This window comes from Mustela lutreola, chromosome 3, assembly GCF_030435805.1.
Source record: "Mustela lutreola isolate mMusLut2 chromosome 3, mMusLut2.pri, whole genome shotgun sequence".
Lineage (NCBI taxonomy): Eukaryota > Metazoa > Chordata > Mammalia > Carnivora > Mustelidae > Mustela > Mustela lutreola.
The window spans coordinates 185,798,543-185,821,796 of record NC_081292.1 but is presented as its reverse complement, the minus strand read 5'-3'; the positions used below and the strand labels follow the sequence as shown (position 1 = coordinate 185,821,796).

General features: G+C 35.9%; 1 protein-coding gene across 1 annotated transcript in view; it reads right to left on the bottom strand.

Moving 5' to 3' along the window:
• The window catches only part of ABCA12 (ATP binding cassette subfamily A member 12), a 170,932-nt gene that overhangs the window by 88,523 nt on the left and 59,155 nt on the right, over positions 1 to 23,254 (bottom strand). The window contains exons 4-8 of the mRNA XM_059168127.1: positions 17,919 to 18,010; positions 14,727 to 14,824; positions 11,560 to 11,745; positions 9,722 to 9,900; positions 3,992 to 4,104 (exon numbers count right to left, since the gene is read on the bottom strand). Coding sequence (XP_059024110.1) covers positions 3,992 to 4,104; positions 9,722 to 9,900; positions 11,560 to 11,745; positions 14,727 to 14,824; positions 17,919 to 18,010 — 668 coding nt within the window. The remainder of the gene's footprint in view (positions 1 to 3,991; positions 4,105 to 9,721; positions 9,901 to 11,559; positions 11,746 to 14,726; positions 14,825 to 17,918; positions 18,011 to 23,254) is intronic.

Here is a 23,254-nt window from a genome sequence, read left to right as displayed (position 1 = left end):
AAACCATATGGGAAGGTCTAATTCAACACTGTGAATTGCCCCTCGATGTTAAATAGGTTGCTGATTCAGCTTGCCACATAACACTGTATCATAAAAAAATAAGTGTGCAACAGTATTCACATGAAAAATTGAACATGAGAGTACTTTAATGGCTACTGCATAAATAAAAACCGTAAATCCAAAGCTTTCACTCAGCCCTTTAGGGAAAAGGGATCAATTCTTGCAGGCTCCTCTTGAGACACTACTTATTCCTTATAATCCAGTATATTTCAGTGCTGGTATTTTTAACACTGATCTAATTTCTTTCAATAGGATATTTTATTACTTGCATTAAGAGTTCTCCCATTGTCCCTAGTTAGTGTGCTTTAAAGGCTTTCCATAAAGGTCCTATTGCAAAACTATGCAATCATCCATACTTTTCTGGTGCTGATCGATGTTTATTTAAATTATGTGTGTAAAAGAGACTATCACTAAATGAAAGACCTCCTCGTCCACCTCTGTATCAGTGGTATGTGAGTCATGTTTGCACCTTTCCTAGTACCTAGCACAGGGTCTTTTTCAGTTTTCCTGTTCAGCAGAGCAGAGTTTTCCTGTGCTCTGCTCAAGATGCAGCTGAATTTTATTACTCTAGAGATAGCAATGCATTAGTGAGCTAAAGAAACAAGAATGAAGATACCCAGAAAAAATAAACCTAATTAATAGTGGTAATACCTATTGCTTGTTGGCATGCTTATTTAGAAGAATCAGGGATAGAGTTCTGTTAAGATTCATACATTTCCAATGTAAAAGTATATAAACCATTTTTCTAAGATCAAATCTTGCTCAGTTTGAATTCTTATGTAATGCTGAGAAAGTTTATTGGCTTTTGTATACTAAATGGTTATGGAGTTTTTCTTCCTCATCAAGCAATTAAAATGAGTAACTAATAGAAATTAACTTTGTAACCTGACAATGAGTAGGGACCTGGTCACTTTTCCCTCTGGACTATAAAATATCTTGGAAGAAATAATGTACTAAATAGGCTTTATGAAGTGGAAAGCTTTACGGATTGTTAAAAAATAAGATTTTACTTCTTTTTTATTTGTAGGATTAGGCATATTTAAAACAGAAAGAAATCTAGTGCACAGATAACCTCTTCATCAGTAAGGATCATTTACTACTTTGCAAAAGAGCAAACTTCAATGAGTCACAAAGATAATCTCTGTTTTCAAAACTCAGTGTTTACAAATAGAAATACTAAAGCATATGAACTGAGGCAGGGATCCTGACTGGGGCAGAACTGAGTTTTCCATCCCTAACACAGGATATTAGGAGACAATCTCCTTCCTCTTTATTAGAGTTCCTATATTGTCATGGTTGCTGAGGAGTCACCTAAAGAAATCTTAAAGTGTGTTCAGTCTCAGATAGAGAGGACAGGAAAGGTCTGCAAGAATCAGTGTGTAGAAAGGAATGGGAGATGGGTGAAGAAAAACTTATGTGGGAAGGAATCTGTCATGATGAGTCCAACTATTGAGCAGCTGAAAGTGGGAGCTGTTCTGAGGTCTGAGGATGGCGGGTACTTGCATGACCACATGAAGCATCTTGGAATCAGGTATGTATGTGTCCCAGGAAGTAAATGTGAGTAAGGTCATCTGGCAAAGAGTTCACGGCAACTGGCTTTGGGGACAGACAGATCCAGGTTCTAATCTTAGTTCGGTAACCTGCTGGGTGGCTAACGTTGGTGAAGTGCCCAGTCTCCCTATGCCTCAGTTTCTTTGTCTGTACAACAAAATAATATTTCTATCTCATAGACTTCTTTTCATGAAGAAAGTGATTTAAGATAATAAAGCACTTAGCACTGACACAAAAAGTACTACTTCTTATTTTCCTTCTTTGAAAGAGTGGTATGAGACTTTCAAAGCTATCTGAACCCTGCCATACATTAGAGAGAGCCCAGGCAACTATACTGTGAAACACTGCCCCACTCCTGCTTAACTTAGCACAAAGCCAAAGGAGAAGTGTGCTGTTTCCACAATACTGCTAAAAAAGCCCTGAAGACTAAGCACCAGCTCGCCTTGGAAACATGGCAGGTATCTGTTCCTGGGGCTAGAGACCCCTGCATTGTTGAACTAAGGTCACTGGTTCAGCCTTCAGTAAGTTTTAGTTCGCTAAAGAATTCCCAGAAATACCTAGAAGAATTTTTCAAAGACCAAAAAATTTCCACCAAAGCAAGTAGGGATTATGGGCTAATGACTTTCAGGAACTGACTTTAATGCTACTGTATTAATCATCACATGGATGAAGTCACAAGTGTAGGAAATTTTAAAAAATGACTGTAAGCCCCTCAAATTTTATAAACAGCAACACATGTCTTTGAATCAGTCTTTCCTGGTCAACTTGACCATCCAAAGACATGTTTTGATACATTCCAAAATCATTAGCATATACACAGACATGAGACATGGCCATTCTTAAATACTGAAAACTGAGCTGTACTGTTTGCCAGGGAAAGTGTTTTGAAGCCTCAGTTAATTAGAAGTGCTGCTTACTTCTGTGGCTTCTAAGCAGACCATTGATGGGCTTTTGTCCTTTGTAAGAATTTTTTTAACTTTATCCCTTTATTTTATGTAATTATAAGGTGTTGAGTCTGAAGATGAAAAGAAAAAGACTGGTAGGAAGAAACTCGAAGTTCTCAAGTCTTCAAAATGCAAATAAAAAAAATAGAGAGGATATAATTAGTGTTTGTTAGTACGGTCTGGTTTCCTGGCCTGGACCATTTCTTTTCTTTTTCTTTTTTTTTTTTTTTAAGAGCAAGCATTTTTTCCCAATGTTTGTCAGGACCATTAAATTTAACAACAATCAATCTTGCAACCTAGTCATTAATTCTGTAATTGTAGATATAAAACATGTTCTAGCCTTACAGAAATTGGTTTGCAACGATATGTCAGACCATCCAATGAGAATTCTTCAAAGCCTATCCAAACCTGCATCCGCATGAAAACTAACAGCTTAATGAGCAAGAGTATAATGAACAATCAGCTTGTGACCTGATGCTCTCAGACTTCGTACTTTGTAATCTAAAGATAAAATCCACATATTTGAAAGCTGACAAACTCAGCTGAGAGAACATAATTTTAAACTCATTCGGAAGAGAAAATGCTAACCACACATTTTACCTGGTACTTGAAAGTAGAGACTTATTCTTAATGGCCCTAAATTTTTGTCTGTATGTGTCTGCATGTATAGATCTGTGTACATCCATGCAGGCGGTATGTAATGCTATTGCATCCATGCAAAGGTGACATGGTATGACTCACTAGCAACATGCGATAGCTTATCTTACTGGGAATGACAGCAGATTTATACCAATATATTCAAACACGAATGTGCATCATGTATTTTCAAGATGGCTGGTTGAGGGATACATTTTTTTTTAAGATTTTATTTATTTATTTTACAGAGATCACAAGCAGGCAGAGAGAGACGGGAAGGGAAGCAGGCTCCCTGCTGAGCAGAGAGCCCGGTGGGGGGCTCAATCCCAGGACCCTGGGATCACGACCTGAGCCGAAGGCAGTGGCTTTAACCAACTGAGCCACCCAGGCACCCTGAGGGATACATTTTTACCAATGAAAAATTCATCCTGATTAAAAAGCCAAAATTTGGAAATGAGGGTAAAAATCCTGCAATTCAGTATAGGCTTCTGTTCCAAAAAGTGGTAGGAATCTATTTGTTGAGGCTTGGTCCCAGTATTTTACATACCAAGTATAAACACAGTTTTACAAGCTAAGAGAAATCATTTTCACCTAAATATAAACATTCTAGAAAGTCACAGCCTCTTTTTCAGCCATTTCTTCCTTTCTTTGATTAGCTAGAGATCCAGATTTAGTCCAGGCATATTTGCCTACCCAAGAATGGTATCATCTATAAATGATTGCTTCAGTGGCACTCCGCTTTATATTCCTAACAGGCTTCATGTCACATAATTGAATACAGTAAGATGGAAGTACAATACCTTGAGCTGGGGAGTCCAGAGTGTACAGCAGATGTTTCACAGATTTATGGAGAGTTTTGAAACCTTCGTTAGTTGTGACACGTGGATAAACCTTCTGCACGACCAGCAGCGCACTAAGGAGTCAGAAAATAATTAAACCAGATCGCATTTCAGGGTTTGCAGACAAAAACAAAAGGTTAATTCAAGGAGAAAATGGCTACAGTATAGAAAATTATTCTTATAGCATAAGAGACAAAGATGCTGCTTTTGTCATTTAATTACTTGTTTGTCTGTTCATGCACAAAATCACCCCAAAATGTTCTTGAACCAGACAGAGTGCTTTAAAACCTTTCCCAGATTCTAAAGACTTGGGAACTCAAGAGCCTAACTAAAAGTAAAGAAGTAAAGTTCACATCAGTTGTTTCTGTTAAGACTTAAAAATAAGTGATTAGGAATAGAAATGTCCAATGGAATGGTGACTTTTTTTTTCTCTTTAAGGGAAAAATTAAATATTGGAAATTATTTTTGTTAAAAATCAAGCCCAGAAAGAAAGGAAGCTATTCCAGGAATAAAAATTATTTAAGCATTTGATTAAAATTCACAGACCTGTACCCCTGGGGATAAAAATATATGTTTATAAAAAATTAAAAAAAAAAATAAAAAAATTTAAAAATAAAAAAAAAAATTTAAAAATAAAAAAAAAAAAAAACCTAAAAAAAAAAAAAAAAAATTTATTTTTGCTGAACAAATGGTAATGTCTTTGAAAAAGAAATGGAGCTTGCCCTAATTAAAAACGGCACTCTATCCTCTAAGTGTCGAACAGGCACTACTCTAGGGGTAGCTCAACAGCAGTATAGAGACTAACTGGCATTATCTTCCTAGAATTTTTATGTTATAAGTAAGATGGGCAGTCTGCACTGGGGAAGGCCAATCAGCGAATTCACTTATATCTGAGTTCATGCCATATTTTCAAAAAGGAATTTTTCTTAAGAAATGTCTTTTTTAGCCATTAAAAAAAAGTTGTCATTGTACATCTGAATCCCCCAAATACTTGATTTATATCAATACTCAAGGGCAATGCTTTAATTTACATGAGTAGTAACTAGAACAACAGGCTTTGTTAACAATCTGACATGTGCAGGGTTAAATGTACCAATTTGCTAACAGTCTTCCCCATGTATCCTTGTCAACTAACAGCTCACTCCAGCAATAGATACAGTATGTGCACATACTGTATCTTGCCTCTGGCACAGAAATTTTGCCCCAACATTGCTGGGCAGGAGGAGGGCAGAACATTTCTGCATAGAGCCCCTGGGTATTGTTAGCTCATTATTGTATCTGGCCATAGAGGCTAAGCTGTATTTTTTTCATCTCTGCTCTATATACATAACAGTGGATACCTCAGGCATTTTTATATTTGCCCTAAGAATCTCCTGGTTCTCAGACTTTGGGGTGCTTCTGAACCTGGTGACCATGGAGACCAGTTAGACGGCCTCAGGTTACAGATTTCTGCCAGCCCTGTCCCAAGTTGGCCCTCCGTCTCAGTCACCTGATCTGCTGTCTCACAGTAATACCTTCAAAGACTGAACAACTGGCAATCTCATTAAAGCTGTCAACATTATTGTTAAGAATATCATTAATAAAATGTCAGTAGACCTGAATCATCTTTTTTCTAACAAAATTTTAACTTAAAAATAATGATACCTGGCCTTCATATTCTCTGAAATCCTTTGAACCATTTAGTGATCAAAATATTTTTATTTTATTTCATAGATTTTTTACCCCCGCTCTTTACCATATAAAAATGGAAGTTATCTTAAAAAAAGTCTCTTTATAAGTAAAGATAATTTTATAGAAGAGTTTCCGTGATCTGCATTTCAGCATAGCTTTCTCATAAATGATGACAAATGATGGTTTTTCCATATATACTTCTTGAATTTTTTGATATTGCTCATTTTTGCTAATTTCTGTCATGAGAGTAACATTATATATCTGGTTTGGGTGATGGGTTAATAATAATGTACAACTCAAAAATATAAAAAGATGTTGAAGGAAATGACTAAAGTTTTTGTGGGGTTTATTTATCTCTTATTAATTGAGCAACAAGAGTAAGATAAACCAATGAGACCCTAATTTGCTATACAGTAATTTATATGATGAAATTATGACTCTTAATTACACTATCAGTTTAATAACAATAATTATGGCTTCTATGGTGAGTGCTGTGAAGTGTGTAATCCTGGCCATTCACAGATCTCTACACCTGGGGCCAATAATACATTATATGTTAATTAAAAAAAACAAAAAAAATTTTTAAAATGGTTTAAAGACGGCTCTCCAACAGAAATATAATGCAAGCCCCATATTTCAATTTTACAGGAGTCATGTTAAAGAAGTTATAAGAAACATGAAATTAATTTTAACAGAATATTCTATTAATAAAATATTCTATGTACCTAATACATCCAAAATATTATCACTTCAATAGCTAATCAATATAAAAATCATTAATGAAATATTTTATGTTTTTTATTGTTCTAAGTTTTCAAAATTTATTATGAATTTTGTATTTATGGAACATCTCAATTCAGATCCAAATTTTCATGGAAAATATTTAATCTCAGGAAGTATGGGTGGCTCAGCTGATTAAGCAGCTGACTCTTGATTTTGGTTCAGGTCATGATCTCAGGGTCCTAGGACTCAGCCCCCAGTCAGGCTCTGAGTTCAGTGGGGAGTATGCTTGAGGATTTCTCTCCCTCTTCCCTTACCCCTGCTCGTTCTCTCTAAAAAAATATATATATCTTTAAAAAAAAATTTAATATGTATTTAGATTTCATTATAGTGACAGATGAAAAAGTAGGTTCATATACTAACACTGTTCCAAACACACGAGAAGGTTAACCATTAATTGAATCAAATATCAATGTTTACAATTTAAATAAAGTTAAAAATTCAGCATTTTAGTCAAAATTCACATGCAGTTATCATATTAGAAGGCCATATTAGATAGCCAAGGGCTACCATATTAAAAAGAAAACATGTATAAATTAGCAATAAAAACCTAAATTAAATATTGACCACTTAAAAAAAGAGTTGTTTAAAGTTCAATGTCATTTACCACTTTTTTTTTTTTTCTCTCCAGGGATGGGAAGGGGCAGGGGAGAGAGAATCCCAAGCAGGCTCCAGCCTGGGGCCCTACACAGGGTTCAATCTCACAATCCTGAGATCATGATCTGAGCCACCCACATGCCCCAAATGTCATTTACTTCAAAATAATTTGAAATTATTTCTTTCAGGTATTTCTGTCTTCTTTTTCATTATTGTGTAGACCGGTTTACAACATTTGTAATCATTACCAGACAGATGCTCTATTGCATAATGCTATGATATGCAACAATTTTATTTTAAATTCTAAGATAATTAAAATAACCAAAGTAAAATGCTCATCCTAAATAATTTACTTCACTAAAACAATGACTAAAGTATTCTATTTATGTATTTATTTTTAATCCTGAAGTATTTTTGGATCTTCTACCTTCTATGAAATATTATTTAGTGGGATTTTTGTTTTTTATTTCTTGATTCTTAAATTTCATTGACGTATAATTCACACACAATAATATGCACCTATTTTAGGTGATAATTCAGTGAGTTTTAACAAATGTATACAGTCATGTAGCCACCATGCTAATAAGATACAAAGCACTTCAATAATCCCCAAAATATTTCCTTATGCTCCCACCAATTGTCTTGGGATCCACTGATTTAATTTGTAACAGTATAAATTAATTATATGAATTTGAGAACTTCATATAAATGGAATAATATCTATACATCCAGTAGGTTTTCTTTTTTTGGGGGGTGGGGGGTGTTGTCTGGATTCTTCTGCCGGCATAGTAGTCATAATATTTATTCACATTATATGTGACTTGGTAATCTGTTTGTTTTTCTTGTTGAACAGAATTCCAATGTATAAATAAACTATAATTCTTTTGTATTTCTATTTATGGCTATTTGTTCTTTCCCCCTGATTTTTAGCTATTACAGATATCTGCTGTGAACATAGCACAGCAATCTTCATGTGGGCATACGGTTCCATTTTCTTAGGTATATATCCAGGAGTAGAATGCTGTATCATATGGGCCTATTGTTAACTTCATTAGAAGCTATCATACTGTTTTCCAAAGAGTTCTATTTGTTCTATATTTTTCTGAACAGTTGGGGTTGTCCATCTTTTAAAACTGTACCCATTTTAGTGAGTGTGTAGTGCTATCTTACTGTGGTCAGATTATTACTTTGACTCTTTTTTATTGCTATGCTACAGGATTCAAATGATTCTCCTTCTCCTTTAATTGATTTTCCTGTTTGCTTATTAAACAGAATATAAATAAGAGCAAGAGGATGAAGTGCCAAAATTCTGGGTGAAAATTACCCTAAGTGCTAAAATGCGGACCAGTACAGAGAACCGACTCCCTACATCTTCCTCCTTCTGTAATTTAGTTATGATGGGCTATTGTGGAAAGAGCACAGGACTTGTCATCCCTCAGGTCCTTCCTGCCTTTGCCACTTACTAGTTCTCAAATCTTGGGACAGTAATTTGAAAGGGTTTGTTTCCTCTTCTACAAAATGGGGATATCTGTTGCCTCAATTTCAAAGCATTGTTGTGGGATCGAATGAGATTAATGTACCAACATAAGGTCTTATTATAAGGTCTTTGAACAAACATAAGCTCTTGGACGCTTTCCAAAGAATGTGAGAACACTCTCTTCTGGTACCTCAGACATTAGAGAGGGAATACATTGTGTTCCTACTGACGTAGTAAAGAGGTAGCCTGGATTCTGGAGTTAGAAAACCCAGGTTTAAGTCCTCCTTGCTGTATAATCAGTAAATATTTAATTTCCATGACCCTCTGTCACCTCATTTACAAACTGAATAATAGTTTAGTTGTAGGATTTAATGTGGTATATCTGTAAAGGGCTCAGTTAAGTGTCTGGAATGTAGCAGACATGCAATAATCGACAGCTGTTGATCTAGTGTTGCTTTTGTTGTTTTTAATGCACATTTCCAAATCAGCCAGACAGACGTCAAAGTCAAAAACTAAGTACGAGTCCATTAAATTCTAAACACTGGCTCTAGTCTGAACTCTTTTATAAGGCAAGTAGCCTCTAAAAGGGTTTCTCCTGCAAAGATAGTTTCAAATCTTCTGTCATATATGTTCAAATAAACCCAACCCAATATGCAGGTTTAGAAAGATCATTTAAAGATTGGCTGCACATGAGGGGAACCAACCCCATTGAGGTGGCTCAGTTGAAAATTCCAACCAACAAGTTGTTTTATATTGGATGGTATCAACTAAAACCCAATGGGACAGTTTACTCTTGGGCAGTTGAAATGCTAAAGGCAGAGTTCTGCCTGTCCCTGAAGGAGCCTGAGCCAATGTTCTAATCTATGCCTGTTCCTGTTACACACCTTTTCTCAGAAGGTCTGCAATAACAACTGACTATAGATTTGTTAAGACTAATGTGCCTTCTCAGTTCCTCAATGTTCTTGGGTAACCCTGATGACTGATGACTGCAGTGTGTGTTTTCTCTTTGCTTAACTAATACCTTCATTTTCATTATTAAAATCTGTAGTAAGGCACTCGACGATTATTGGCTCCATGTTTAAATTACTTACCTCCCAGTGATCCTCACAGGTAACATTAAAAAAGAAAAGACTTATTTGTCCCACTCGATTCTTATATTTTCTTACCTGTTTGCATTTCTAAGAACACCAAGTAGACTGCTTAGTGTTGTGCCATTCTGGAACACATTTGGAAAGCTAGAAAGAAGCTGCCAGACAGTGGGCTGCTCTTGGACTTGTGAGAAGAAGGACAGCACTTTGACCATTTCCTGAAATACTGTCTTCTGGTTGTTGGGATCACTTGATATCTTACAAAATGACAAACAGGGCAAAATGGGAGTTCAGCATTTGTAATCACATGGCTCACTGTTTTTAAAGGCATTAAAAATGTAGACTTTCACATAATTCTGATTGTCAAATAGTTCGAAGTCATTCTTTACTTGGAAAAGTTACAACCATTTCTAATATCCTTAAACATAACTGGGTTTTTTCTTATACCTCCAGAAATTGGCATAGTTCAATTTTGGTTAACAGAGCTGTATTTATACAAAATATATTAAATTACATTTTGGAAATTAAAATTAATTTCTTAAAATGAAATTAGCTTCTGGGTCATGTTTTTGTTTTTCCCTAGGATCAGGTTTAGGGTTTACAGACAAATCTTATCTGTATCTATTAGTAGACTTAGTATTATTTATTATTTGGTTTCAGAACCCTTAAATCTATATATATTTGCTACTATAATTACACATACACACATACTTAATGGAAGAAAATACTTTCAAAGTTCTGTTGCCACACCAGGAACGTTAGTTACAATAAATGATTTATAGTGAGTGAACCTATGTAATAATCACATCTTGTATTATAAGCAAATAAAAACTGTGACTTCTGCTCCTGCTCTGTATCACGGGATCCAGTGAACAAGTAAAGTATTTCTTCATTATATTCCCACCCAAAGTAATTTTCTTATTAAAGTCATTCATACTGGTAAAGTCAGGCTTTTGTTCAGTTATAATTCAAGTTCTTTCATGCCAAGAACGTGATTTTGAACAATGTATTCTTAAGCAAACATTCTACCCTACATGACTGAATTTGTTTAGAAAGCATTTTAAGTGCTCTGTGTTTAACAGGGGTTATTATAACAGTGTCTCTAATCAGGTTCATTTAGAAAGCTCAGATTACTAAAGGTAATTCAAGCATTCTGTACTGAATGAATTACAGTAAAATTCAGAGAATCAGGAGTAAAGTATCAGAAGTAGATATCTTTCATTTAGTCCTGTTTATAAAATTTAAAGAAAATTCTGAGTATTTTTGTGATCGTACATTGTATGTGGGATTTCATTAAATGAAGACTATGGATAACTTCTTTGCATACCATAGTTTAAGAATAGCATACAGAAGTAGTCATTACTACTTTACAGTATAAAGTCCTTGTCCCTAATGTGCAATGTTTTGAGGAGAGGGATATATTGTTTCATCAAAAATCAGCTTTTCAAAGTAGGTATGATGTTAGTGAGAAAAATTAAGAAGATAACCCATTATTCTCATTTCTAAGAGTTAATGGCTCTAATAGTTAAATTATTAAACTTACATTATAGCCTGAGTAATCTTACTTAAATATGACAGAGGAAACAATCTTCATTCACCATAGAGCAAAACCATCTACAAAAATGTGTCTACAATAACCATAATGCAATATTTTTGTTTCAACATTGTAATCATTTCAATCCTGCACCTTTAAATGGAAAGCAGACATGACTTAGAATTAGATACTGTGTGTGAATCTCTGTAAGGATTGCATGCCAAGAGTGAGCACATATTCCAGTCAGTATTACCCAGCCCATCTGGGCTATGGACTTACTCTTTGACTCAAGTTGAATCACTTTGTGGATCTAAGAATGAAAGCAATACATTTCCTTTCATTGCTTAAGAGGTCTTGATCAAATTAAAATATTTACACTTACCTGAGAGAATTGGTTTGTTAGTTCATGGAGAGAAGACTCTAGAAAGGTCATATTGGATAGGCAAAATTTGTTAAAAACGTTTTTCCCTAGAGTTGTCCAAGAGAAGATGTAATGAGCAGTATAATCTGGATAGCTCTCACACAGTTCTTTTCGTATGTCTTCTGAAGTTGAATTTTGCTCTAACAGCTAAAAATATGTGTGAGAAGAGTGAAATAATAACGTTAATAAATATAGATATAAAATAGTCTTCTCTTCAAGGAAACTGACTTGCCTTCACAATAGCCATTTTAAGGCCCCGCATTATAGCTACTATTAAAATAACACTAAAATACATTTGGTTTATTTATGAAAAGTTGCAAGAAAATGTATGAATGTGGTAATTCTTGTCATTGTTATGTTTTAAATTATTCATACATGATTTGTTTAACTGAACTAATTTCCTGTCTCCGACCAGAGAAACTAAATTCACCAGATCTTTTCTTTTCTTTTTTTTTTTTTTACCATGACAATACTTTATTACAACAATTTTAAATTAAAAGGAAAATAATGTGGATAAATATTAAGTCACTTCGGTAGCAAAGGCTTTAAAAACACAGATTTAATTTAAAAGGCAGGAGAAGAGTTGTATGTGACTCAAAAGAACACTGAAGTCAAGTTAATTTGCAATTTTCTACAAGGTTATTAAAATGACCCAGAACGAAGGTTTTTGGTACACATTATTTTGCTAATACAAGCAAAAAAAAAAGAAAAACCCGTCTATATACTATTTAACATTCATGTATAATAAAAATAATAATAATAATAAAATAAAATAAAATAAAACACCAGATCTTTTCTGACAAAAATCTTCAAACTTAAAAATCGTAGTTTTTCCTGGGCATTTAGCAGCAAACTTGGATGTCCTAACCGTGACCCTTCATCGGGAAACTGGCTGCAATCTCTGGACTTCGAGAGAGGAGGAGCATTGACATCCAAGACCCACGGTGTTATTTTTAGAGAAGTGGACCAACATGACTTATGTTTCATTTATAAAGCAAATAGTTTACTTAGGAATTATGCATATGAAGAAAAAAAGAAAATGTGTATATGAAAACACATAAAAGTATATAATTAACAACAGCAATAATTGAAAAGCATTTTCATAATGGAATCCTAAATCCTCCATATACTTACTTCACAGGACAGACCAGTCACAGACACAGCACCAATTTCACGTATAATAGTGATCACATTCACCATTTTAAGTTGTTTAGGTATTTACAGAGCCAATTATAGTCAGTTATAACATTTAATGGGTGCTTTCTAACAATTAATTCTTATAACCCTGTGAGGTGAGAGCCAATTAACTTTATCTTCCCCTTTAATATTATGTCACAAAAGCTATACTTCGCCATCCCATGATGCAACTTCTCAGTGAATGGAACAAGACAGGATCCACTTATTCTAGGATATACTATAAGTGCCAAGTCTTCCAGTCATTCATCCATATCTCTTTCTTAACATTACACATAAACTCACTCCAAAATGATTTCTCTACTCATTTTTGCAAGGGTTGCAAAAAGCAGTAAAGAGAAAGAAAGAGGAATCAGAGAGATTGCTGACACAGGCATCAATATGTCATCCTAATTTTTACAACCCTTCCCTGCTCCAACTACTCTAAAAATATGTATCTATACATAGAAAATTCATTTTTGACTTATCTCCACTGGATATATGACTCTGTGCTGCTTCACAAAATTCTGAAATTTTATTCTGTATGAGAAAGAGAACTCAGGGGTTTCAATACAGTGAAGCAGTATTTTTGAGAATAGTGTTGTTACTCTAGATATTAAAGTATTTAACTGATTCAATGAAGACTTTGTGCTTCTAGGAACTAATATGGAAGAAATAGAATGGAATAAAGTAACTTCCTCCCATTTACATACTGGTCAGATTTAGGGAGCCTTTAAATTGGAATTAATTGAGCATATTGGGGCCTTCCTATGCTTTAGGTATTTCAAATATTATTCTTGTTAGAACCAGACTTTCAACATCTAGACTAAATTGAATGGGAAAGTCTTCTATTTCAGCCAGCACTGGCAGAATTGCCTTGATGGGTAATAATGCCTTTCTTGGAATCCCTTTTTGCATTGTCCTTTGGCTTATTTACATAAACGTGTTTACTGAGATGCCTCACTTATACAGAATGTTAATTCAAAGGTTAACTAACAGAGTCATACTAAGCTGCAGAGGTTATGATCACTAGAATATGAATAAAAGTCAAATCTATGTCCTATATCCTATGTTCCATCCAGATGGAAGAAATGTCTACTGCATAAAACATGAATACATTATTTAAAATGCGTAAGTGTGCATGTGTGCATGACAAAGAGAGACAGTGAGTGAAAGAGAGAGAAGTCTATTAGCAAATGTTGAAAAATAATCTCTTTTAATTTCTGAAGAGCACATAAAGCAAAGGCCAGCCAAATCAATGTAGGAATCTGGCTGAATGAAAGACAGTAAGGAGAAGTAGGGACTGTGTTCAACTGAAGGGAACCCATTCTGCCCAAAGGCGTTCAACTTAATTTCCTAATATCCCTGCACACACACACACACACACACATTTAGCTCACAGGCTGCCAGTTTATGCCTCTGATAGAAATTATTACCTTCTTTTTTTTTTTTTGTAATCTGGAATCTGAATATAAGAAGGATCTGTAAGTAAGCTCTCCAAACCATGCTAAAGAGAAGGATTTTACTACTTTGGGGAGATACTTTCCATAGCTCAAATTTTCTAAAGGTATTATCAGTATGGATGAGGAAGCCAAGTGTAGTATTAGAGCTTCGTCTGCTGTCATACGTCTTTTTTTCTTCTGTTGCAGAAAATTAGAAGATTATATATAATGCTACCTTATTTCTTACTAGAGGAAAATCTCAAGTTTGATTAAGGCACTTAATAGGGAAATAAATAAAAGTCCAAGATCTTAATGAATTCAGAACGTCTGAGAATTAAGCTTTTTGATGGAAGAGCTCCTGACAAAAGAATCCTCCTGCGATATTACTCCAGATGGGGGTGAGGGGGGGGTGTTCCAAATCTCTTCCTGTTTGGGAGATGCTTGTATTAACCTCAGAGGCATTTGTTCAACTGCTAGTTATTATCAGTCCATTATAAAACTGAGTGAAATTACCTTTTCCAAACTAAGGATCTGGGCAAGAACTTGACTACCATTGAAAGTATCTGTTCCAGTACTTTCCAAAACAGAGCTCAGACTGGGAAATACTGGGGCTGTAATAGAAGAAAGAACAGATCAGCATTCTAAACAGATATACAAAAATGGGCAGATTCATGTAAGAATCCATAAATATCACTTGTGCCCTGACATCCCCCACAGCAAGAACATACTCAAATATGCAACTTCTATGAAAGTTTTGTGCTGGCAAAATGGCAAATTCCATCATTATTTCTCTTCACATAAAACTGTGATGGTTTTGGTCTGCTCTTGGGTTTTTTCCAATCACTTTAGATGTCATTTGCTTTCATTCCAGTTTATGTCATTAAACTTCATCACCAATATTACTGCCTAATAAAGTGAATCATTTCTGTGCAGGCCTAGAGGATTCGAGGTGCTTCTACCAGCTCTACAGATCCATCATATCTAACATCTGTTCAAAGGATCTGCCAATGCACATCTGGTGATAATGGTTTTCTTTTAATTATTCAATTGGGAGGCTGAAATCTGCTTAAGATCATAAATTCTTTCCTCCCCAAAGTGTTTTCTGAAAGATATTTCAGATCAAATAAATGGGATGAGGCAATTAGTCCAAACTGCAGTATATTCTAATTAAGTAATTCTCAAAGTAGCCTCATCGAGCACTATTTATGATGTGGCAGGGTGTTCTGGGTTAGGAGCATTAGCTAGAAGATTATGTTCATACCTATAGCATGGATGGTCACTAAGCCAGTATGTTACCTTTCATGAATTTTGGCCAGAGATACTTTGTTACATTCACAGCAAGGAATCTTTGTTTCCAAAGATATGGTGATCTATTATCAGGAGGGCCTAGGTTATGTTACAGTGCCTGTGGGGCTGAGAATTTACCAACCAATTCCTCTAGATCAGGCAATGCATGTGTGAGATGAGCAGCCAGGGCAGAAACCTCATCTGTGGCTACTGAGCAAAGCAAAGCTTACTGGACCACAACACTATGATCTTATTTCTACTGTGCTTTAAGCTTCTCAGCCAAATACCCTCAGATCATTCACAACAGAACATTAGTTCCTCAGAACCACTCACTACTGTATTTCTATTACATTAACACAGGACTTTTGTCATCTGGTCCATCAACTTGCACTGGAATGTTATTTGATGTCATGGTTTCTTGTTTGTTTGTTTTTAGTTGCCTACAGTTCACATACAATGTTCCACTGGCTTTAGGTGTACAAAACAGCAATTCAACTTTTCGACTTCTCTCTCTGTTATGCTATGCTCACCACAAGTGTAGCTATCATCTGTCACCATAAAACCCTGTTACGGTATCATTGATTTTATTCCCTATTTCCTATTCTGTGACCTTTATTGTGTGACTTATTTATTTCATAAATGGAAGCTTGTATCTCCCACATCCCTGCATCTATGTTGCCTGTCCCCCACCTCCTTCCCTCTGGCAACCATCAGTTTGTTTTCTGTATTTATACGTCTAATTCTTCTTGTTTATTTATTCATTTGGTATTTTTTGTTTTGTTTTGTTTTAGATTCCACTTATGAATGAAATCTTATGGTATTTGTCTCTCTCAGTCTGGCTTATTTCACTTAGCATAATACCCTCTAGGTCCATCCCCACTGTTGCAAAGGGCAAGAGCTCATCCTTTTTTTAAAGTGGCATAGTATTCCAGTGTGTGTATATCTGTGTGTGTGTACCACATTTTTATCCATTTATCTATCAGTGAACACTTACACTTGGGCTGCTCCCACGTCTTGACTATTGTAAATAATGCTGCAGTAAACACAGGAGTGCATACATCTTTTCAATTACTATTTCATTTTATTTGAGTAAATATCCAGTAGCAGAAATACTGGATCACGCAGTATTCTTATTTTTAATTTCTTGAGGAAACGCCGTACTGTTTTCCACAGTGGCTACACCAACTTACAAAATGTTACAGAATCTTATATATCCCATGGCATTTTTTAACAGTACTTCTTTTTCTCCACAGCACCAATCACATTCCAAACACAGAGAAATCTTTGTTTCATTCCCTAATATCCCCGGGACATAGGTCTGAGCTTACACAATAGCAGGCATCCAATAAGTATTTGTCAAATGAATGTAAAACTGTCCTGCTGTTTTGAGAGTTTATTCCCAATTTATGGCTTCTAATGAGTGTCTCATGGTCATCTGCAACAGAATTATCTGGTATAAGGCTCAGGCAGCTCGGCCAGAAGGTTTCTGCACACTGAAGTGTGAAGGCTCCTGACCTAGCTGTAAAGGAAGCGTTACAGTCCCACTGAGAGCCTGGGATACTGAGCAATGAGGGGGAGGAACAGCAGAAAGAATCCCAGTTTGGCTGTTGCTCTAGAATCAGGTCTGATGGATAAGCCTCGATAGGGCATATAACTTTGCTGGGCCTCAGATTCCTCATTTGTAAAATGAAAAGTTTGGGCAAATCTGAGATTTCATGCAGTAACATTTTTTCTCTTTTTAAAACTGAAGTACAATTAACATACAGTGTTATATTAGTTTCGGGTATGCAGCATGGCCATTCGACAATTCTATACATGACTCAGTGCTCATCAAGATGAGTGACCCCCTTCGTCCATTTCACCCCTCCCGCCCCACTCACCTCCCTCTGGCAACAACCAGTTGTATTCAAGAGCCTGTTTTTTTAGTTTCACTTTCTCCCTTGTTTGTTCATTTTTTTTTTCTTCAATTACAAATAAGAGTGGAATCATACGGTATGTGTCTTTCTCTGACTTACTTCACTTAATGTTATACCCCTTAGGTCCATCTGTAGCATTGCAAATGGTAATTTCCTTTTATTGCTGGGCTTCCTAACCTTCCCAGCATCATCTAATCGCAGACTGTTAGAGTCCCTAGCCAATTCTGGCAAAGTGTACAGTTCTCAACATCATATTTAGTACCATCTAAGCTTTTGCTCCTAGAAAGTATTTTAGTAAGAACTTCATTTCCAATTATCCTCAAGAACTTGTGTAATTGCACTGCCACACTCAGGCAGCCTTAAGAAACATTTAAATCTCTTGGGAATATTCTAGGCATTCCATCTCTGTTTGAAAAGTTAAAAGCATAACCCTTTCAAAGCTTACACCTTGCTGGCTGTTCCAAGAGGCCCCCTCTAAACTCAACAGAAGAGAATAGCTTACCCGGTGATGTGTGCCTTCTTTCTGGAACTTTGGTGCTCTGGAGTGATAAATTACTGTCCTTCTCCAGGTTGGATGACTTTCTCAGAATTTCACTAGTGAAGAAAAAGCAAGAACTCTACAACTTCACCCACATTAATTTCAGTTAGTTACAGCAGTGTATCATTTGGCAGATTCCAGGGCTCTCCAAGGACTTTCAAATTTTTAATCTACTTTCTAGGATTATAATGGAAGAACTCACCGCACCATACACCAGTGAATATGTAGGATCTCCTACAAGGTAAATTTTTATTCAGAGAAAATGGTCTAGATGAGGTTTAAAATAGTTATTTTTACTTTAATCTTATAAAAAGGAAATTATTTTTAAAAAACATTAGAGCTAAATATTGAAAGTAATCATGAGATTATAGATACATGTGCATACATAGGTACATATATATGTGCATATATATGTGTGTGTGTATATATATACACATATATATATATATATATATATATATATATATATATATATTTTATTTTTCCTTTTTAAAAAGAGGATGGATTCCAAACAGGTAAGAGCCCAAAGATGCTTCAGGGACTGAAACAAAGGTATGCTTATTTGTCAACCTTGAAAGAAAGGTAAGTTTTATATATTAAATTATAGATGGCATTTTGAAGACTATCAAAACTGAATACTTGTAAGATATATTCAAGGAAAAAGGAAAGAACACACATTTATTGAGTATCTAGTCCATGCCAAGTTCTGTGGCTGCTGTCATTACAGGTGGCACCAGGTGTTAAAGGCATGTATAACAAAGTTAAGTAGATCCTTTATTGTACTGAATGCATCACTGTGGTAATAATAGCACTGTGGTGCCAGAAATCCCCACACATTGTGATCACACCAGCTTTTGCAAGAAAACATTACTAGACCTTTAGTAACCTACTTTATAAAAATTCTCTGCCTGTTCAGTTGATTATCAAAATGGAGATAATCACATTTTCTTGAAAACCTGATATACCTAAAGTGCCTGCCTAAAATAAATGTATGTATTTCAAGAATGCAATCAGTTCTGATGCCTGGATGTGAATATTTTTTGGAATTACTAAAAATTGGTAAATTTGGTGTAGTTATTTATAAAAAAACTTACTTAAGATATGTAAGGATGGATATAAAAATATACTAGTGAAAAAGCAAGAAGTTCTATTTACTGCTGTGGTTCAATTTAACCTTCTTTTTAGAAGTAAGATCTGAATCATGGTTCCAGGGTACTTTGTGATTTATAATTGGGATTTTTTTTTTTAAGTTTGTCCTCTTAGTAAAAATGATAAGAAGAGGTGATATTTGTTTTCATTCCCTAGTGTTTTTCCAGTATTCTCTATAAAATGCACTGGTTGCTCCAAAAGTTCTGCATTCTTAATGTATATTTGAATTATTCATGACCATGACTGTACTCCCCTAAATCTTTTTACATTCCTTATGCTATTTGGATGGGAAAACCGTTCAGATAAAAATAAGAACTGACCTGTACATTTTCCCTTTTCTCAACAGAAGTTTTAGAAAGTTTGAGAAAGTCTCGGGTTCACTTTTCTTTTTCTCGACATTTTTTTTTTCTTTTTAGTTAGACTTGAAATACTGTAAGGAAGTCTACTGAATATCAACACATTTTGAAAATAAAGGGGAAAAGTGCCTTCATAAAAATTTTAAGGAATATGGACAGCACCAAAAACCAAAGGGAGAATGACAAAGATCAACATGAGTAAAGAAGGAGCAAGAGAAAATAGAGACTGAAAAATAAATGGGAGTGGGAGAGAAAAATAGAAGAAGTGATAAGAAACTAAGAAAATGTTAAGTTTAGAGAAGCAAAAGCTGCATCTACTAGACAGAGACATCTTGCCCATCTTCCCACATTCAGAGAAGCACCCTAAACCTACTCCTTCAAAAATTCTTTAAAGACCAAAGAAAGACCAAGTCCTCCTTTTCCCAGCAAGACACTGGCTCAGCAGGTTTCAATCTGCTCAACAGTAAAATGGCTGCTTCCGGACAAGCAACTATAGAGGCCTCTCTTCTAACAGGACCTATCCTTGACCAGCAAGTACCCATGGTGACATGATCACTCAAGCATACATGTAACAGGAGTGGGGAGGTGATCCCTCTCCTTGGATGTGTCCTGGCTGTGCCTTTTTTGTTGGGGTGAGAAATCAGGATATCAAGTGGGCTTTGCCTACAAGTCCCCAGTTTTATTTTGCATTTACAAAATGTGGTGTGACGGCATGCGTCCACGGCCACTGCACAGCAGAAAGCACTGTCTTTAAGCTCTTAAAATGGAAACCAGAAAATAAATGTACAAGACACCACTGTGGGTAAAAAGATGAATTAAGGTTATATATTGAAACAGTTTACCCCCACCCCAAGCAAAGTTAATTAATTCTTTTAAGTCCCTATGAAATTACTAATGCAGGGCAGGAAGATGGCCAGTACTACTGAGTTAATGGTAATCTCTGAACTTTCTCATTAGCACAACAACACTTATAGACAAAGAACTATATGCTTCTTAGAATGATAGGTGAGAAACAGTACTTTTTCTGTGATTTCAGACAATTTAAGCACCCAGTACCTACTTATTTCATAACGATTTTTTAGTGCACTATGTTTGTGTACCTATTCCTACATTTTTGGAAGTAGGCACCATGTGTCATTCATCTTCTTATTCCAAACACCTATGGTGCTAGACCATAAGATCAGATGGCTGATTAAATAAAAAGAGACAGTAATCCTGGGGTGTGGCAGAAAGTGCCTTCCAGTTAGAAAACACCTCTGGAATCCCCGTGCTGCCACTTCCTAAAACACCTCAGTCATTGTCTTCCTCATCTGCAAATTCGGAATGATCTACCTTGCCAGAGTTGTGAGTACTATACAGGATGTGCTTATCCAGTGTCTGTCTGAGCCTTGTCACTACAGGCACTTACCAATGTTAACTGTCAAAAAATGATGGCACACAGACAGCCTTCAGGATGGAGCTGAAGTCCCATTCTTATGCATCTATGCTCCAGATATAATCTCCAGATATAACCTCGAGATCTCTGGACACCAAGGGGATGTACCCTTATTATTCACAGATCTGGAGCTGTTAAGTGTTGGCTAGTGAGGTAGGACAAGTCAAAGCATCTTACCCAGGGTTCTGTAATCCCTTCTTCATTTTATTATTTATTTATAAGTTTACTTATAAAAGGAGTTTTTCATTTGTAGTGGTGATCAGTTTTCCCCTTTTTAAGCTGTAAAATTCTTCAGAAAAGACTGTAGTGTACTGCACTGACAGATGGGAGAATGCCTAGCACGTAGCAAGCATTGAATCCTAGATAATAAGGAGTATCATTTGGAAGAACAGATAGCTAAGGAAGCATATATTGTTTTTAATAGCTTAGCTTGCCCTCCACTGTTGCATATCTGTTTCTCCAAAGGTCCTTTAAGAGAAAATACCCAGGAACGGCATGGCAGATTATACATTATATAATGTATAATCATGCACTGTACCTACAATATTCATTGATTAACTAGCCAACATTTATTAAATTCCTACTATATATAACATAATGGAATAATCAAATATGGAGTTGAGATTATAATACACTAAGAATAATAGCTAAGTAAGGACATGCAGACGGGACAATGAGAACACATGACAGGGGCTCCTAAACCACAGATCTAATCTGTGCTTATAGAGCAAGAGTCTAGAATTACAACCCTAATTCAAAGCTCTTGCTACTTTGAACATTTTCCTAACCTTTTCCCTAGACGAGTGGTTCTCAACTGGTGGCAGTTTTGGCCCCTGTCCCAGCAGACATTTGGCAATGACTGGAGGCGTATTTTTTTGATTGTCAGAATGGGAGGGTGGTGGTGCTCCCGTCACCTACGTGCTAAAGAACAGGGATGCTGCTGACCATCCTACAATGCACAGCATAACAAAGAATTATCCGGCCCCAAGTAGCAACGGTGCTGACGCTGAGAAACCCTGCAAAAAGCTATTACAGATAAGTGAATTTATTCTGTGATGACTCATTGCCCATTCCCACTCCCTAGGACAGAGTCAGGAAGCTTAAAAATCCTATTTAGGGAGGGCATATGACGTAATGAGCACTGGGCATTATATAAGACCAATGAATCACAGACCAGTATCTCTGAAACCAGTAATATATGTTAGTTAACTGAATTAAAATAAAAAGTGTTTTCCAAAAAATCCTTCCAACTTCCTAGAGGTTGCTTGGATGAGAAATAATGAAAAAAAAAAAAAATCCTAAACCCTATTCAAGAACTTCAAAAGCTCTGAGGAAGTCTCAGAGAATCTAATACTGGATATTTCTGGGAAGAATATCAAAGCAAATGTAAAAACTTAGAAGCCCCTCTGAATCCAGCAGACAAGCTCACATGAGTCCAGAAAATCCAACCCTCTAGGTGGGGCAAGAAAGCTTGAATTAAATTTCCAAGTGGCCCATGGGCTTAGTTGACTACCTGTTATGGGACCCAGTCATTTGTACAGTACCATGGAGATGTCTAAGGGATTCTCCTGTACGATGCTGAAGAAGTAGACTCTGCCTCAGTGGCATTTATAGGTCCCTCTTTTGGAATGGAATTCAATAAAAGAAATAGCTCAGATTCAAATGTTACATTTAAGATACTGGAAGGGAAACTAGGCCCAGAGTAGATTTTACGTCTTCTCAGACATGTCTACCAACAGTAACATTTGTGAAATGTCACATTTATAGATATCATTATAATGGTAGGATTTATGCACTCATACTGTATGTCTCTCTATTTCCTGTGAGTGGGAAAGATTACCTGTGTAGGTGGTATCCATGTGTACCATGGTAAATTCTGTCTATAAAAAGAATTGCTTTTAGGGAAGGCACATATGGCAAGTCCTAGAAAGAAAATTCTGACATTCTTTTTTGCCTCGAAGGGTTAGTTAAACATTTTATATTTTTTCCCCTTTTTCCCTAGAATAATCACACAGTGACACCTGGAAAGAAGATGTGAGATGTGCTCTAGGCCAGTTCTGATCCCAGTTTCAGACGACATTCATCAGACTTTTAGCTACAAATAAGGGCACTGAATGCCACGGAGGCTCCCCTACTGATTTGATGCAGCTGTCCTTCCTGGCTACCCTCAAGAGATGTCATTCACAGGAATATCTTAATTTTTCTTCATTGTTTTCTTCTATTTCATCCTAATGTTCATTCTCCCAGGGTCATCAATGCTTCAGAGATACTCCCTGCCTGCCCATGTTCAAAATACACGTCTTTTCTAGGTGGCCCACTAGCCAATCCAAAAATCTTTATCAGTTAAGATGTTGAGATTT